The sequence below is a fragment of the Daktulosphaira vitifoliae genome, unplaced genomic scaffold (genome assembly GCF_025091365.1).
Source record: "Daktulosphaira vitifoliae isolate Bord-2020 unplaced genomic scaffold, ASM2509136v1 Scaffold_4, whole genome shotgun sequence".
Lineage (NCBI taxonomy): Eukaryota > Metazoa > Arthropoda > Insecta > Hemiptera > Phylloxeridae > Daktulosphaira > Daktulosphaira vitifoliae.
In genome coordinates, this window is record NW_026099575.1 from 3,201,881 (window position 1) to 3,222,507 (window position 20,627).

Sequence of the window (20,627 nt, forward strand, 5' to 3'; positions counted from 1 at the left end):
TCTGTCCAAGTATAAAAATGAGCCCTTCTCAAAAAATGTAGAAAATTATATTTATTATTGCATAAAAATATATTTTATGGAGATAAATTAATTTATTACATCCAAAAAAATGTTATTCTATTTACACCTATGAAAAAAACACATTACAACGGTGAATCAACTATACACGTTGATTTAATGTTAATAATTGTATTTTTGTTCATTAATAATCGCATTTTTTGTATGTATATAATCCTATTTATTTTAAATTCAAATGCGTAATATATAGAAATCTATTAGATTTGATCATGTATTTATGTATGTGTAAGATGCTTAATGTGTAACTGTCAAGTTTAACCTGTAACCGGCAAGGTTACCCCTATCAAAAATATCGCTACCATAAACAGAGTGATGACCAAAAAAAAAAAAATCAGAAAAACTGTATGTCATTAATCATGAAAGGCCAGCACAATTGGAGATGGACCTCGGGCCGTTCATCTCTCTGTTTATAACTAATTGTTAATGTAATCAAATAATACACAGTAATGTCCTCGTTGATAAAAATACTGCACATATGCGGTTTATTGAACCGATGCGAAACGGTGTGTGACGCCATTTGTCACCGACCGGTGTAAACGGTCTCGTCTTAGTGGCCACGAAGAATTTGCTATTCGCCGGCGGAGGTTCAGTCCAAGTGTATTTTTTCCCATGACTTTTCAGCTGCTCGAAATCCGGAAACGACATACACACACGTCGATTACTCGTACGCGCCGTAGAAAAAAAACACTAGCACATTAACGGATACCACACTGCTGTGGTATATCTGCACATATCCTCAAGTGTATCGTAACAGGAAATGCTGCTGCCGTCGGAAAGCAACGTTTGAATATCGTACAAATCGATCTCGTCCGTTTTCTTGTGTTATAGTAACCACCAAGATGTTCAAATCAACAAAAGCATTTATATTGTCGGTACAAGTATGCGAACCATCAGAATATGTGCTTCGATCGCTTTTACAACAGTTGTACGTTTGTAGCATTGTCATTTTAAAATATTACGCACTCGGCAACATTGGCATGACATGTACTTACCACAGTGGCTTCTGAGTAAATTTCTAAAGACACAATATTTTATGAAGTGCTCAGAGTCGGCTGGTGAGACGTACTCGGTACTTGGCCAGAATTCAGGAAATGCCAAATGTTTTACTTATTTTACCCCTCGTGAGGTATGAGTTGTGTGAAAAATTTTCCGTCTACAAATCATCTTAAGCGGCGTTTTCTTTGTGGATGTTTTATACGGGTTTGTGGGAATATTACTTAATACCCATAGACAGCGTTCATCGATCAAAAATAATTTTCAAGTAGGTTTAGCTAAATTAAATTTCAATTCCTTTGCTCAACTGTCAGAACTAATTTTGTAGTTAAGAGCATATACTTAAAAAAAGAATATAACGTGTAAACTCTATTAATCGTGATGAAACAAATAAAATTAATTTTGAAATTGATGTACAGTGAAACCTCTTTTCAGCGTAAACGCTGCGGGCCAAACTTTTTTTCGTCAAGAGGAAGTTTCCGTTTAATAGAAGTTAATTTCAATCTATAAAAAAACTGGGACCATAGAATTTGTCCGTTTAAAAGAGATTTCCGTCTAATAGAGGGTCCGTTGAAAGATAGTTTCACTGTACAATTCAGTAAATAGAGTATACACAGCAAAATTCAGTCCCTTTAAAAATATGTCTACTTTCCGTATTCTGGTACTCGCCGAAGTAAGATGATTTTTTTGAAAACATTTTCGTTGGAACTAATAAACCACAAAGAATTTTGTTCTTATAATTATTATGGTTTGGTGATCTATAATTATTTTTTTCTCTTGAAAAATAAAAAACAATCACTAGTTTTCTATTTTTTTATTTCAGTTTAAGAAATTTGTTATCAACCACGGTCGTTTTCTTATTATTATTATTATTATCGTTTTTCACTTTTTTTTTTAAATCATTCAGTCTGTCCTGAATATCCTGAAAAGACTATAGACTACATTGTTGAACCCAAACAAAGGTAACTAAAGCAATATATATTGTTGTATTTATTATTCATCATATGATTTAACAATGAACTTTTTTAATTTTACATGGTATAAATAACAAATATTATTTTAGTGAAATTTAGAAAAATTCACTAACGTTGAATCAACAGAAGTATATATATTTTTTATGATGCCAGTCATCTATTTCCGGTTTGTGTCCCAAAACAAGTGTCGAATGTTTACACCAAGACAAATTGGGACATGCGTAATTAGTCACAGTGGCGTTACATCTAAAAAGGTTTCTTGGTTACATAGGACTGGGTATAGTATTATACTTAACGATCTATTTGCAGCGTTATGTGGTACATTATGTTATGTAAAATACGTTTTGTTGTCGTATAATGTATTCAATATTATTAGTGACCTATGTTAACAATAAAATTAATGATGACGCAGTTTCGACTTAATGATATTAAACGAATTTGCTCAGAAGGCTTGATGCTTACGTTAATATAAAGTCTACGCATAACAATTTATTTGAATTCTTATTATGAATCCATTAGAAATTTTTACGTTTTAATTTTTTTTTATTAATTTTTACATGATAAATAATGTTTATATTTTAGTTAATTTCTCATCTCATTTTATTGTATTCGCATCAAGTTAAGTAAATGTTTTTTTTTTTTAATAATACTTGGAAACTTTAAATGAAATGAACAAACAATTTATTTGGGAAATTTTATAACTCGTGAGAGTTGCTTTAACTACTCATATAAAAACTACTACCAATCAGAAAAAAGCTTTAGCAGTTTTCTATGACACATCTAGTAGTTATTGAAAGCTCAACTCAGTCAGTTAATGATACACTCAGTGGTGCTGTCGTACACATAATATACAATTTATAATCCTTTTATAGTAATAATTATAATACAGGTAAAACTTAATAAGCATCTAAAGGTTTATACTAACGTTAAATGAGAACAAAATGTTATGAAAACAACAGGCCAATTTTATAACCAACATCCAGACCATTGTTATTGCATCTATAATCTGTTCGTCTAAACTTTATATGTAAAATACTTAAAACTATTTCTAACTAATATAGCTGAATATAATTTATTACTTTGGAGTGTATAATTATACTATATTTCAAGTAGACCGAGTATTTAATGTATGAATAGGTTTTATTTCCTCTCACTCGCATTTCTTTCACACGTGTAAAACATAATTTCAGCAATTAAATTATGTTTGTTTTCAATTTTTTAGTTAGTTTGTATAACTTCTACTTCTTTGAGTGTTTCATTTAATTTTAAAAATAAATTTTAATACTGGAATGGTTCTTTTTTTCCCCTACTTGTAAGACGTTTAAATTAATTTTAACTTTTGCTATTCTTGTGTACCTAAGTGGTAACAACTTATCATTAAACGCATAAGAGTGTATTCATAAAAATTACCAAGTTATGTTACAGATAACGAAACGATCGAGTCAATTTGTAACTAGTATTAACGAATAAACTTTGAATGAATAAATATTAATTACATAGTCTAACTTTTATTTGTATATATAATATTCTGTATTTTTAATATATTATGTAGAAAAAAAAAATTTTTTTTTATGCTCTATCAATTTATGTTTGAATTAGCATGAATGCATGTTAGGTGATTTATGACTGATGTATAAATCATTATACATCCGTGTACGGAAGGCCGTATCATAGGTGAAACTTTTTGTGTTCTTTGTATTGTTTGTGGCTTACATATGAAGTCAATCGAATATAATTATCTATGTTCTGCAATCCAAGATAAATATCAAAAAAATGTTAAAATCTTTACACAATAAGATATAATATTTAAAGTAATTTTGTGAAATTTTTATTATAACCATAACACGCTCTGGACAATGTATATGGTTCGGTGGTTTATCTAATGAGTGTAGGTTTTGCAATCTTAAAATGTGATAACACAGATAAAATAAAGTCGACCAACTACTGTGATGGGTTATATATGCGAGTGATTCTGATTTCCATATAATACATGGTAATTAGCAGTCTTTGTTTGCGATCCACTCGAATACGTCTTCCGCTGAGATTGCCAAGCAAAACGATAGTAAAAATAGTCCATTACAATTCATGAGCGACGTGGCGTGTAACCTTAAATGTACTATCATCATTTGGGAAGTACAAAGTCGAGCCAAAGTTGTTTAAGAGATTAATTTGCGAACAAATGTATAGAATACTTAATTTTAGTCATAGATTAAATTCATCATTATCAATTATAATGGTATTTTGGGTTCGAAGTATTACATTATATCTTTGGGTATGAGCAACAAGATAATTATAAGATTAAATGGTGAAAAAGTTGTATAGAAAATAAATCGAAAAGAAATTTAGACGTAGTATTGTTTTAAGTATCTAATTTGTTGTTGCTATCATAACTTCAATTAATTTAAGTCTTGATATTTATCTTAAAAATGTTAAGACAAAGATTAACGAAGTAAAATATAAATTATTTATATTTAAGGAAAAGTTATAATAACAGTTAAAGTCTTCAAAGAAATAAAGTTGAAGATTTTCCAGGCATGTAAAAGTTATTACCGAGTAACAAAAGTTTTTATAACATNTAAAGTCTTCAAAGAAATAAAGTTGAAGATTTTCCAGGCATGTAAAAGTTATTACCGAGTAACAAAAGTTTTTACAACATTAAAAAAAAATGAATATCCGAAATAGTTAAAAGTTACTAAAGTGTAAATCTATTAGCAGTCTTATTGTGATAGATGTTTTAAACTAATTATAAAAAAAACTTAAGAGAAAATTGTATTAAAAATGTTTATTTTTTCGTTGTAAAAAAATTTACATCGTTATATCATTCTCATAAATGATATTTTTGAAGTACGTTGTCTATTGTAACTTTACCTTTGTAGTCTGGTATTATTTAGTAAACGTTGAANATAACATAAAAAAAAAAAATGAATATCCGAAATAGTTAAAAGTTACTAAAGTGTAAATCTATTAGCAGTCTTATTTTGATAGATGTTTTAAACTAATTATAAAAAAAACTTAAGAGAAAATTGTATATTTATTCTCATAAATGATATTTTTGAAGTACGTTGTCTATTGTAACTTTACCTTTGTAGTCTGGTATTATTTAGTAAACGTTGAATAAAAATTCAAATGACACCTTTATTTTTCGAATGTCGGAGATTTTCATAGGGTTACAAATGCAGTATTTTTCAAAGCTTGTTTCCCTCTACTCCAGTATTTTTTATGAATTATTAGGAATATCTTTCATTTTTTGTCAATGCTTTTGTAAAGTCAAAATATTTTTTATATTAAAGGTCCGTAGAATTTTACAAAACAAATGTTTAACATTTAAAATTCATAAATGATCAGTTTTATATCCTTTTAATTCCCGAACTTAACATGCTATAGAGGGTGGTGGACTTCTTTCATATTTGATGGTTCTTGATTAGGCCAATGATAGACGAGACGGGAGTTATGGCCGACTTGCACCAGAGACCAGACACTATCAATGAAAATATCACAAGAAAAATTTCTTTGGGGCTGGGGATAAACGACCACCCTGGAGGTCGAACCCGGGACTAGGTTAGGTAGACTTCATCAAAATCGTTTAAGATATATGTTTTGCGTAAATTTTTTCAATTTAATAAACTTGAGTAACTGTGAGAGATGTTTCTATTTTTATTTACTTGTTAAAATGAGCACGATAGCTTCAATATTAACATTAATGTAGTTAAATCGTATAGGAGGGTGATCAAATGTTTGGGGTGAACCTAAATTTAATTATCTCAAAAAATAATTTTTATATATAACAATGCATATAATAGTGCTGAATTTCTGTTGGGACTAATAGAAAACTTGACGGGGATAAGTCTTCAGGCTCTCTACTAGCTTCGTCTATGTTAAACCCTAAAATCAAAGTTAGTTTTAAAAATTATAACTAATATAAGATATCTGGAGATAGTGATCTGACGATGAATGTGTATAAAATTAACTCTTGTACTTCAAATAGCTTTTAAGTTGGTAAGCTATAATATTTTATAAAATATTTATTACTTTCGTGGTTGTTGTTTATTTAAACAAATTACATGATACTTCAAGTGAATCACGAGCAGCCCAGCAAAAAGTTGGCACCGCATTAACTACCGACTTATAAAACAACATTCAATTTTATACATAAATCGGTGTAATGCAATATAAGATGTATTTTTTCAGTAAGTAAACTGGCTTAGGCCAGTTTAATTAATAATTCCATATAGAAATAATTTATGTCAAATGAATAACGTTACACATTGTTATTGAATAATTTGTTAGAAAGAGAGCTCATTTTGAAATTTGTTTCAGGAGATATGAAAAAAAAAAACATTTTGAAAAAATATTTATTACTATTATTACTTTTGATTGTTTTATCTTTTTTATTAAATTGATTGATTTAGTTAATAAAACATAAATATTTTGTATTAGCTTAGTTCAACTTAGTAATTATTTATAATANATAAATATTTTGTATTAGCTTAGTTCAATTATTTATAATTAATAATAGTATATGAATAAAAGTAATTATTTATAATAATTCGGTAATTATTTAAAAATGGTAAAATTTATTCAAACAAATATTTTATTTTCTAAAATTTCATTACAATTATATATAAAAGCACATGTACCGTGTATGAAATGTATTGTATTTTTATTTAAAACTACATTAGAATTAATGAAATCATAAAAGTATCCATCTACTTAATAGTATGTATCACATGAAATACGTATTATGCAAAAAAACCTAATTGAACTTTTATATTAAAATAAAATTATCGTGTTGATTGAAAAACGTACTAGTATTGAATTAAAGCTATTTTGTACAGTATCAGTAACAGTTTATATGATATATTTTAGTAAAAAATACTTATTTTGCAAAAATNTTATATGATATATTTTAGTAAAAAATACTTATTTTGCAAAAATACTGGATTGCGTTCTTATTCCAAAAAGTAACTCAATTATGAAAAAAAAAATCTCTATTAATAGAGAATATTGAATGTAATTAATGGCAGTGACGTATCTAGGATATTATTTTGTAGAAGCGGTTTACATAATAAATATTTTTTTTTACTTACATATATTAAATCCTTCTCGTAACTAAACCTCTAATTATTAAGAACTTTAGTATCAAATTCCGATTCTATAAGTAACGGAAATAACTTGTTTTGCGATATTTTTTATTTTTTATTTGATGTGAACATATTTTGTTTACTACTTAGTGTTTTCTAAACGGGATCGACTTTATTTTTCTTTGTACAACTTTCACTCAATTACATTTATTTATTGATAAATTCGAATAAAGATTGAAAATTTTTAACGCTTGCTTGAATGTTCTATGTAGTGGGAGTAGTTGTCTATAGCTATTTATAAAAATTATTATCCAGCTAATGCGATTTTTAGGTATTTGACGAAGATTATTAAAACATATATCTAACAAACAACTTGTAAAAATTGAAAGTTAAAAGAAAACTAAAATAATGGTTAATTGCCGTAAAATAAAATTAGTCATAATAAGACTGGGTTAGTTGCTTATAAAATATAGTAGCTGACACTACGGCATATAACAAGTAAAAATTATGAAATATTTATATACCATCAAACTATAATGAATGTACTTACATAACAACTATAATATAACCCAGCAGTGTTTTGCAATAATATAAAACATTGTGTAAATGAAGAATAGCAGATTACCCTTTTTCTTGAAGATTAAGGCAGGACAATGTGAGTATTTCAATAATAAAATTTTAAAAAGACCGTTATTTTCCTATGGATTACTGAAATGTGACAATTGGAACATTAGATAATGATGAATTATGTTGATATTTATAAAATTTTACTAGCTTGACATTGACATTACTATGAAATTAGTCATTAGAAGTTTATTATTCAGAGGCCATGAACATTTTATAGTACTTTTACTTGTAAAATTGTTCATAATTTACTAAGTTCTATACTAATTAAGGATACAATCTACACCTTTCCACATCTAACATGTATGAATTTTATCATACATCAATTTTCCAACTGTTTTATTATAAGTAAATGTATTTACAAAAATGTATAATGCCAAAAAAATCTTTTTGAAATTTGATAAATATGAACCCTTATAAACGAAATAAATAATAAAATCAACACTGTATAATCAAAATATAATTTTTGTAGTTATTGTATTTACCAGTAAGATTGAAATACAGTTCTCGGTAGTTTAATTTAAATAATTTTCATAAATAAAATAATATTGTATTAAAATTTAAACTTGAAATAATTACTGATTGTTGAAACTTCTAAGCTTGTCGGAACCAGAAGCATAATGATTGTTCTTGATAAGTATAGAAACAACTTTTCCGTTTTAGAACATAATAAAATAAGAGAGATTGAACTCAAGGTTACAAAAAAATAACTCTAAAAGGTTTTGTTAAACAGTTTGAAAGCGCAGCAGGAGGTGGGTGTAGGTGAAATATGAAAGTTTTAGAACAGGGCAGATATTCATAGAAGTCATATTGTTAAACTTTTAATGGTGTCTTTTAAGCTGTAGAATATGCAGTCGTGATAGGTATCGGTAGAGTGATTACTCAGAAAATACTCTTATCGTGTAAAAATCAATTTTTCATTTGGAAGTGTGGATAACATGAGATTTTATTATGTTTTTGCGAATTTAAAGTTCATAGACTACACAGATAGTTTAAAGAAATATAAGACATTCGTTCTTTTTTAATCTTTCTATTAGAAATTTTAATGTAAGCACTTTTCATGGAGAAACATGACTCGTTCGTTTTATGGTTTCATGTTTTAGACATTCAAACTTGACACGTTTTGACGTAACGGTCTATTGATGCAATTACGAACAATATTCATTATAATATAAATGTCTATGTAATAGATATGATATAAAACATTGATGTATTTATTATACTCACTATACATGCATACAAAATAAAAATTAATTCATTTTTATTTTAATCGACACGGACTGGCTTTAGCTCAAAATATTTAGACTGTACCATAATCATTTAGAACGATATGGTCATTGAACTATATAATAAATTAATAAAACTACTTAATAAATTATTTTTTTATTTATAATAATTAATGTGGATAAGTGAATTTATTAAGTGATTTCAAACGAATGTTTACCCGGTAATCATAGACGTACTTATAGGCTGCAAAGGCCGTGGCTGTATAATTACAAGTGTATCAATGACAATTCAAATACACAACCGAATACTTCAAAAATTATATCTACAAATGGTCAGTGAATGATTTTTATTTTATCGGAAGAGATATTTTAAAGTCTAAAATTACCACGGAAATATTATTAGAAGTGACTAAAAAAAAATTCTACGCATTTTAAACACAGTTTTTAGATTTTCTAAACAAAAGGAATGTGCAACGTCTATACTAAAAGCGGTTAAATAACAATTACTCAAAATTTGGCTGAAAAGAACTCCACCCATATTACTTGTTGAATTACAATAGTCCAAAGGTCTTTAGATTATTTTTATATTACATCATGATGGATGAGGTTGACTATAATTGTCTAGATATCCTGTGCATTCGCACCAGTCACCTCGCGCGTTTACCATTATTAGAAAATGAATAGGCCGGACAATGACTTCCGATTCGGAGTAAAGAGATCGCCCCCGTTGAAAATAACAGGAAGAGGGAAAACGTTTTTACCTGATTACCTAACAGGAAACGTCTGATCAACGGCACATTCAATTATCGCTAGTAAAGAGAATTTCAATACAATAATACCCGGTACTATTACCATTATTAAATTTGGTTCGTCATAAAACAATGACTCATTACCGACCGAGAAACCGAGTGCACATATTCCACAAATGATAATGGTAAAATTTGCTATACAAATAAATGCAACACTACGCCAACTGACTGTTTAGAGTAGGAGTCACTAAAAGGACGTCATCTTCTCGGCCTTGAATCATCTCTGCGTGAATAGAACTGCTGTTGTAGTAAAAGTGTTTTTTATTCAGAACAATTTGCGTTTACTATACTCGAATGTAAATCGGTGAACCTGTATTAAACAAACACTAAACGTGACACGTTTGGTTCTTATTTATACGCATTTAATGTGTTGACGTGTCTTTATTTACAAATCGTATAATACTGTTGTGTTACTTTGGACCAGATTTATATTTGTTCTATCAAAAAAGCTCAAAATTCCTTCGTGAAGCGTAGAAAGGTTTACACCGACTTAGTACACGAATAGTATTATTAAATGAGATAATTATTTGCTAAAAAATAATAACGTGAACGTTATTAGACTTGAAAAAAAAAAAATTATTTGCTATAAAATAGTTTAAATTCTTAAGCATTTGATAATATTTTGTGATACTATAAACAATTTTGTTTTATTTTTGAAATAGGAAAACACATAGTGTATTTAGTTTTTAATTTATTATGTATTGATGTATTTAAATTTTGGTGGAACCACAGGTTGATTGGGGTTTTATATATTTTTTATAGATATACAGGATTTTAAATATTATCAAACCAATATGTGTTCACTAACACCGTAAGAATAAAATCTGAACAGTATTTATATCACTTTAGAACACTACGATCGATGATTAAAATTACTAATGGATTGTTTTCCGAAATAACGTAGTGTCACATTTAAATATTTTTAGTTTTTTCAATGTAAAAGAGTTCACCGCTAACTACGTTTACATTAGACCCGCGTTAAGTGCTAACATGGTTATTAATGTACCCAACGTTGTTTTTTATTCGTATTTTTAAGTAAAGGGAAGATAATACATTTTCTTGTGTTTATACAAGAAATCCAAATAGAATTATCGTTGGACAACCTCAATTATCTCTACTTGTCAACAAATTACAAGACAAAACTGTAACTTGAAATTTTTGTTTTAATATTACTGCGTTTGTTACCAGACAATCTTGCTAACAAATTTTTTTATGCTGTTATTTAAAAATACAACAAACGAAATTAGTCATCCGGAGATGTCCGATCAACCGGATCAGTTATTCCGCTGATAAATCCACCACGTCTCTTACACACGACACAACGGTTCATAACGTCATGATGTATTTGAAATGATGTGTCATTGATTTTGTCAGTAATGACGTTACAAACTTTTGATGTTTTTTTTTCCGACAACTATGTAACGCATTAATTCGATTAAGAGTCATATTGAAATAAAGAACTTTAAGTCGGTGGCGTATCTAAGGGACACTATAGTTTCTTCCATTGGCCATTTATCACTACAACAGTGTAAGACTGCGTTAATGAGATCATGTGATAAGCGAAAAATAAAATAAAAGCCCTTAACCTCGCGAGAAAAAATCTCGGCTACGTCACTGTTCAACTAAGTTGTCGCAATTAAAACAGTGTTTATTGAAATATGGCTAAATGATACTAATTTGTGTTACAACAAAATAAAATAATGTATTTAGACATAATTTTAGTAATATAATGATTAACTTGCTGTAAACGAGTCTAGTTAAAAGACTCTCAAGAATTTCAACCTTTTTATTATATTAAATGTAAATTGTAATTTTAAAGCAAATCAATTTTTAAATTTCATTTTTTCTTCGTGTTAAAATACTTTTAACGTTACTTGTATATAATTTTATGCTATTAAAGTATAGAAATAAACAATTACTCTTGTACATATTCAATACTAATATATTTAATTACTTCTTTTATCAGAAACTATCGAATTTCAATTGTTATGAGCTTAGACTTCAGATAGATATATTAGCTATATAAATTAAAAATAAGGATCTACTTTAATTTCCACACGAGTCAATCAAGAATTAATTCACTTAAATAATATTTATAATTTTGAATTAATGTTATATTTATTTGTTGTGTATAAATTAAAATAAACAAATACATTAGTAGCCAGTGTAAAAAGTTGATTAGTTCAATAAACTCAGGTAAATGTAAAAACAATTTAATAGTTTTAGTATTTCGTTTTTTCGTGGGAAAATTTAAGGTACGTTTGATAATCCGACGGGAAGCTTTAAATTATACGGTGAGTATCTTAAAAAAAAAAAGGTTTCCTGCGTTACACCTTTTTAGGGTTACTGTACGACCGAGGGGCGTCGTCTACACACACAGAAGTCGACACTTCTGTATAATGCGTTTAACGAATAAATTGTCTCTGCATTTCAGTTAATAGGCTAGCGTGATACAATACGTGTGTCTAATTATCTTCAGCAGCCACTTTTTGCTCATCCGACAAATCAAACAGAATTCTGTGTCTCCAGTTAACTGGTCCCCGATGACATTACGTTTATGATTAGACTACAGACTTTATGTTTTGATTTTAAGTCGGTTTAGGTTATTGGCGCATTAATCATACTAAGCGTGTAAAACAAAATGAATCATTCTAACGGAATCCTTCGTTGCCTAAACGTGCACTACTACGGTAACAACAAATTATTTAAATATTGGTTTTTTTTGAAATATTGTAACGTTTTGTGTGGACATGTCAGTTTTCGTTATGAAAGGTTTATCGAATGTCTTTAAGGGCAAGTTAATTGGCAAACAAACAAGCAAATTATAATTAATACCATCACATTGAATAAAATAGCGACGATACAAAAAGTTCCAAGTAGCTACTTATTAAAGAGCATTAGTGACGTTGTTTAAAAATCGGCGAATGAAGTGCACAAAGCAAGTATCTGAAGTCGCTGTGCTTGCCAATTTACTTGCTAATGGCTTTTTATTAAAAATGAAACTTGACGTGAAAAATTTCATAAACGGAGAAAGTGCAGCAAAGAAAAAAATAATTTATTCTAAACTAATTATATTAAATATTTCTGATCGTCAAGTTACATGATAACAAATCAAAACGCTTAATTAAAAATGTACGTTTTCTCGGCGAGACTGTTTTATTATTTTATTTGGGGGAAAGCCATCGTAACAGTGTAATATTTTGTGAATGGAGTTGAGGAACTCGTCGATGTTGCGAGTCGTCAGTCAACAGCGAAATAAAATTCATCCAAACAGGTTTATTGGAAAGGAATCAGACAAATATGTTAGCAGGTTCGACAATGTTATTACTTTTTTTTATTTATTTTTCACATCAGCCCGGTCGCTTATGTGACGTTTATAGATTTTAATGTTCGTTACATTGAGTTTATAAGAAAAAAAGACTCTCCATAGAATATTACATTGGGGATTTTGTAATAAAATGTTTTTGTGTGTTTCTTGAAATTGCTTTCTCCGGCGTGGAAAAAATTAAAGAGAAAATACTCTACGCGTTTGTGTTGCGTTGTTTTTACAGCGTTTTCGTAAAACGACCGAGGTAAGTATTTTATGTAACGTAAATAGGCGAATACCATTAGATTTTTTGAACCAAACGTGTTTCTTTAAAAGTATTTCGAGGGTGGCTATTAGGGTGACAACGGCCAGTAAAACGCTAATAAAAAAACCGTTAAAACACCACAGGGCTCGGTAATTTTTTTTTTTTTTCAACTCGGACGTGCGGATTTTAGGAAACGTCCAACTGTTATTGTGTTGTAAACATGGCGTTTGTCAATTACAGACGCCAAAAAAGGTTATTACCTTTAAAGGACAAATAACCGATTCTATTATTTTGATATTATTGGTCGGACGCACCTGCACACCGGTAGAGGATGTGTATAATGATGTAGATGGTATGGGTACGTACGCATCCTGAACGCGGTTCGAGTGAATGGTCGCCGAGATCGGGTGGAGGGTGTGGTGGAGGAGGGAAAGGAATAATACTTACATGTCGTTTCGATTCCTTCTCGGTCTCGCGGTGTACGCACGCACGGAGTAGGCGTACCTCTATCACGGCCGGCGAGTTGTCCATTGTTGTCAGATGTAACTTGGGTTTCCTCTTATATGCCTCCTCCGTTTTATGAAATAGGTACGCTAGGACGACTTCACGGGCCGACGGGAATGCGGTCGACGCCGCCGTCGTCAGGTAGGGCAAACCGCCTGTGCTAGTAGATTGGAAAGAGGGGGAAACGGCGGCCGCCGTCTTTCGGTTACACCGCCAGCACCACCAACAGTCCGTACCGGTTTGTTCGCACGAGTCGTTCATTGCCGCGCGATCCAGTGTTATGTGAGCTGTGCTAATACGAGACTGTTAACTAAGTATTTAACCACATTTATTTTTCGTGCTTAACGCAACTTTGAGTTTTGTGTTTGTAGTGCCGCTGTCCAAGTTCATACAACACACAAGCGCGTTTTTTCGTCATTGCATATGTTATTTTTCGATTGTATCGCGAGAAATGTTGCTGCCGCCGTGTAAGATGCGTATCGTGACCGTAATGGCGTTGTGGTGTGCCGTATTGTCGGCGTTGGTGTCCGTTACAGCAGCTTTCGACGGTTGTCCGTCCGTGTGCTCGTGCAAGTGGAAAGGTGGACGCCGGACCGCTGAATGCGCCGATCGGGCTCTGATAACCGTACCCACCGGGGTCGACCCCGATACCCTGGTGCTCGACCTCTCTGGTAACAACCTGCAGATACTTCCTAACGAGACATTCGCCCGAGCGGGTCTGCAAAACTTGCAGAGAGTGTATTTACGCAACTGCCGCATAGGGCAAATCGACGAATCGGCGTTTTTCGGGCTTACCAACTTGATTGAATTGGACTTGTCCAACAATCTGCTTACACAAGTGCCGTCTTTCGTATTCCGCGACATCCCTCACTTGCGCAACCTGTCGGTCGCATGGAATCCCATTCAGAAAATCGAAAATCACGCCTTCTCTGACGTTATTGAAATCATCAAAGTAGACGCGTCACATTGCGGTTTGCAGTCTATAAGTTCCCGTGCTTTCGACGGAATCGCTCGTCTAGAAACCTTGAAGATAAACGACAATAAGCTCTCCGAGTTGCCGGCAGCCGTCCTCGAGACGCTCAATAAACTCCGGAGCATAGAACTTCACGATAACCCGTGGGTGTGCGACTGTTACTTGAGACCCATGAAGTTGTGGCTCTCTACAAACACGGTGCCGTACGGTCAGCCACCCGTGTGCATTGGTGGACCCGAAAGATTGTCCGGCAAGCCCATGATGGACCTCGACGTGGAGGACTTTGATTGCCGACCGGACGTTCGCGTGGAATCGCGGTACGTTGACGTGGCCGAAGGCGCTAATGTCTCCGTACGGTGTCGCGTCGAGCCCGGGTCGATGGCTCACATCGCCTGGTATTTCAACGGACGTCGTCTGCAGGCCGCTGGAGTTCCTATAGGCTATCCGTCGATTCCCGTTAATCCGCGAATGATTTTTGTCGATACCACCGACGAGATCGGCGGTCGTCGTAGCGAAATGACTCTCGTGGACGTGCACAAAGATGACGCCGGTCAATATTCGTGTTTGGCCGAAAACAGAGCTGGTAATTCGGAGGCCAACTTTACTGTATACGTAACTGAGCGACCGTCGGTGATCATGTCTACGTTTGGAACAGGACCTATTAATGGGATTGCCGCTGCACTAGCCGCTCTTATACTATTCATATTGGTGCTTATCGCTCTTACTGTAATACGCATCCGTCGGTCCGGTTACCCGTCTGATACAAAACCTACAGCGACCGTCAATAACCATCAACATAAACCGAGCAGTATGATCAGCGGCGGTAAGTCGAATCCCGCACTGGACATATCTTCTGTTATTGAGCATAACTACGACCCCGATCTGGAAACACGGCCGTCGGTCATCACCCCCAATGGGACTTACCACGTCACCGGACTAGACCTTATACACGATCACGACGCGTCCAGATTAGAGATGTGCGATTCACCGCTATCGGCTAAGCCACCATCGTATTACAGCGGCAGTAATCGAACCATGACGACGGGTACGCTGCGGCCTTACGATGACCGGACGCCAATAATCGGCGGCGGCGGTGGTGGTTGCGGGGACGCTTACAGCGTAGGTACGGGATCTGACGAAGTGTTCTCGTACAACAGCGGACAACAGCCCTATCCTCTGATGCAGTCGCCCGTGATGTCCAACGTCAACAGCGAGTATCCAGCCGACTATGGATTACCAATCATTCCACCATTACCTCAACACCATCAAATGCACCCCGAAGATGTACACAATTATCACCAATCTCACCAACCTCAACAGCAACAACCGCCAGTGAAGACTCTACGAGTGTGGCAAAGAGGAGTGCCTGTGCTGCCGACAACGCCATCCCTTCAACGGTTTACCAACAGGACATCACCCACAACGCCCGGGACAGACGTGTAAATGCAACGATGCCGTACCAAATGATTTTTCTCTGAATGGTTTTTAATGACGGGGGCGGGACAGTCGAATATTTTTTTTTTACATTTCACTTCTTTTATACATATTTATATGAATGGTGTATTCTTCTGTAATGCGCGTTTACTTTTTTTTTTGTTAATTAAACAACGAACGTGTGTCGCCGCCCGCGTTTTCATAGGTACCTTTTATTATATACTTTTTTATTTCGTTAAAAGTTTTACACGAGGGAGTCGAGCGACGCGGATTTGTTTTCGCAAAGACTTTCTTGTTGTTTTTTTTTTTAAGGGAAGGTCATTGGTCGTCCAAAGAACCGAATTCAATTTTGTAGGGTTTGTTTTTTCCCTAGCGGCCGTGAGATCTCATTCGTTACGGAGATGCGCGTTATGCCGAATGTTCCTATGTATTTAGGTATTACTTATTGTACTATACGGTTTTATTGTATAAATATTTTTTACTTCAAAACATGGCTGTGATGATTTGTGTTTTTTTTTCGTTAGAATAGAAAAAAATTCGTATATTGTAATATATGTTATTATTTTTATTGTATAGAAAGTGTAAAAATATATGTGTAATTATAAATATCATCACGAAATACCAAATCAAACTTTTTTTTGTATGTTAAGAAATGGAGTAAAGAAACAGTATTTTGTTGTTGATCGTCGATTTATGCTTTTAAATGGCCTTGTATTTTCATATTTGTATCTCATGTTCTACTATTTTCTATCATTCTTAATGTATTTGTGCTAAAACAATATCACAGTGACTTTTTGTTGTCCGTAATAATAAGATATGGTAATATCAAAAATATATAAAATTTGTATAGTATTTATTAAGCCGATTATTTATACGCAAAAATTACTTGTACAGATATTAATTAAAAAACAATAATGAAATTTCAATACATTCGTATTTTGTTAATGAATTATGAACACCAGTTATCCTTGACATAGGTGATATATTCTGTTGTGTCGATGACGCAGTCACGGCAATGAAGTTTTTTTCCCTAAACGAAATCCGACGGTCGCGGGAAAGTTCGAAGGATGTGCATTTTTTTGTAATTTCCTTCTTTTGAGACTGTACGAGAGGCGTACAGACGGACGGGTTAATTATTCGGTCATTAGCGACCGACCGACGAAGAGCAGACCGAAAGAAGATGGTGTTTTTTTTTTTATTTTCCATCGTCGTACATTTCGGGTGAATGGAGTTACCGAGTGAAAACACTGAGAGGGGACAGAAAACGAACAAAGAGAAACGGGGAAGAAAAAATAATAAAAAATCGTAAGCCGGTTAAAATCCGACGGTTACGGACAGGTAGATGTACAACAATCGCACGAAAAACAGCATTGCCTTAGAGCCGCAGCAGCAATGACAGGGAGAAAAAAGAAATAAAAGGAAATTTTTTTTTATTTCATATTACACGGCCGTTTTTATATTCTACGGTCGTTCACGATTTCTGTACCACCACCCACACCGTCCACCTCCCCTGTACCCCCGTCCGTTCATAATAATCTATATAATGCGCCTGCAGCGGTTATAGGCATCTAACCTCACAACGGCCTGTACACCCGGCGACTGCTATTCGAAATCTCACGTTGCCTCGACACGGCGTTTATGCATGACGTTTCCTATTGTCAGTGTCTCGTTTGATGCACCTGGTCAAATCACATCGGAGACGATGCCGGCAAATCCTTTGCCTCTTTGAAAAGGTTTTAACGTAAAACCTCGCCGACTGATAGATAAAGGAGCAGCTAGTTAAATACTTGTTTAAGACACACGATTGTAGTGTAACGACATTTTAGTGTTCGTTCTACTGTGCGATGATCGAACATTTTTACCGACGAATATGATTATTTACTTTTGTACTTGCAGCAATTTAAAAGAGGTTTCTACTTTGGGTGCGACATACCAATCGTGTCGTACGTTATAGCTGATACACATAATACAAAAAAAATTCACTATATATCTAGTATAGCCTGTTTTTTTACAGGATCCGGTTAAGGTTTACAGGGTAAGGTTTGAAATGTATGTTGATGAACACCTTGTAAAACTTTTAATTCCGTAAAAGCGCAACGTTGGCAATGATTGTGAGCTTGCTCTCCTTGATTATGTCTATCAATAGATCTAGTCGTATGTTTATTTACACATAAATTATAATTTATTAGACAAAATATATTCCGCGGGGGAACGTATCATAGTAAATAAGAAGTTTTCAATGATGATGAAACGATGATTCATAGGAAATATTCAGTTCACGGTTTAAAAATTAAAATTCTTTATTGTATAGATCATCTAATGAATGTAATTTATATTACTACAATTTTAGACTAAAGTGCCGAGGTTCAAACAGCTGTTAAACATAAATCATGTTAAGCGAGTAAAAAATTATTTAGGTCAATAAAATGTATTTCACTAGAAGTACCTTATTAGTATGCAATATAATGAATAAAATATAGAGTATGGCTTACGCATTTTTTTAAATTTTACATACAATTTGCAAAGCGGTCCTAAGTTTATTTAATTAAATTCTTATAATATTAATTATTGATTTATGATATTAATTGGTTTTCTTACGGGTTTATTGAAAATAAAATAAACACTTTTCAAGTAAACGACCGTATAAATTAAGATATTACTCAAAGTTTTGAAAAGATTAAAACGAGTTATGATTTCAAATATATATATATATATATATCTTTAACCTTTTAAGTGAATTCGGTGAAGGTCAAATAGACACACTAATTTTTACATGTCAATGCAATTGGATTGATGGAATGGCTCATGTAATAAATCGTTATTGGTCTTTTTTTACATACTAATGTATGAGTTCGGAGAATAAGTTTAGTTGTTTGTTAAAAGTTTGAAATCAATATTTTGCTGAACTTACCAATTTTATTTGAAAAACTTATTGAATTTAAATGAATGGGAGAAAAAATGATATTATGGTCAGTTTTTTTTCTAGTCAGCTATTTTAAAATTAACAAATGTGTACTGGATATAGTTAGTTTGTTTAAACATATATAATTAAAAATGCATTTAAACTGTTAATTTCAGTAAGTATAAAGTGGAGTTCGTACTATCTAATAGTAATACTTATTATTGAATGTAAGTAAAAGTACGCAAGTATTACTTTAATATTAAAATTCTTTGTGTCAATAAGACGTGCGTAAATTGGTAAGAACGTTAAGGATGTGATAATTGTGTACACTACATTAATACTAAATACTAGACGTTATATCAACACTATTTATATGCATTGTGTATTTACTTTAAAGCCACGTTATTTGCCTAAAAAAACATCCTTGAGTTTTAACGCGAATTGTTAATATGCAAACATTTTTTTAGTGTTACAACTGTAATTATTAAATGTAAGTTATTTTTAACTATTCATCCTAAAAGCAATAACCATATATTTTTTGTAAACTTGTTGATTGTGTCCAGAGTGTAATTTTCTCATAATTAACGTCTATTTAATTTTTCTACTGAACTACAAAAATAATTACGTCAGTTTATGTTCATGTGTCTACTTATTTTTAAGCTTAATTTACTTTATTCTATTTATACGGTTATAAGTAAAAAGTGACGAATGAAATGTTTTCGGTGTGATACAAATACTATCATTGGCATTAACTTGGAAAAATCAGATCTTGAATCTATTCATCTAATAATCGATATAATGAAAAAGTATCTAATTATGAATATATTTTTAAGTTAGTATTGTGTGATTTTTAGATAAATTGTTCAAAGGCATTTTATTACTCAGACGAGTAAGAACAATGCGACTGCAAGTTAAAAAAATGCATAAACAGCCAGACGGTGGAGCGAGTTTAATTATGATTTATTGCATTGCCCTCGGTTAATAATAATATATTTTTTTAGATTATTATATTGTTATTCAAATTTTTCCTCTTGTCTCTACGCGTGTGTGTATCTATGACAGGAACGGTATGAAATCTCCGACTAGATCTTAACTAGTGTCTTCCGTCCGTGGAATTATTAAATTGCTCTTGGCCAAGTTTGGTTATGATAACATCAGCTTACCGCCGTAGATGCCGTGGGGCTGCATTTTGATAATATTATGATTTCTGTGCGGTCTAAGAAAATACAACCGGCCATCTTAATGGTACGCCGGTAATGAAAACTAAACAAAACTTGGTGTAAATATTGTCGTTGATAATTTTGAAGTGGAAATAATGCAAGTTATAGAATTACAAGTACGAAACATAGTTCAACTATACTAGAAGAATACTGATGAGCTGCTTATCTATTCAGCAAGAAGTTGAAAAAGGGCTAACCTGCAAGTAGTTGTATTCTATTTTAATTTATTTGAAAATA

At 32.2% G+C, this 20,627-nt stretch overlaps 1 protein-coding gene across 1 annotated transcript; it reads left to right on the forward strand.

Annotated features, from left to right (window-relative positions):
• The first annotated feature begins 14,070 nt into the window (after positions 1-14,070).
• LOC126905821 (leucine-rich repeat-containing protein 4C-like) lies at positions 14,071-17,194 on the forward strand. Its single transcript, XM_050685902.1, has one exon. It carries the CDS (start codon positions 14,313-14,315, stop codon positions 16,275-16,277), a length of 1,965 nt encoding a protein of 654 aa, XP_050541859.1. The 5' UTR covers positions 14,071-14,312; the 3' UTR covers positions 16,278-17,194.
• The last annotated feature ends 3,433 nt before the right edge of the window (positions 17,195-20,627 follow it).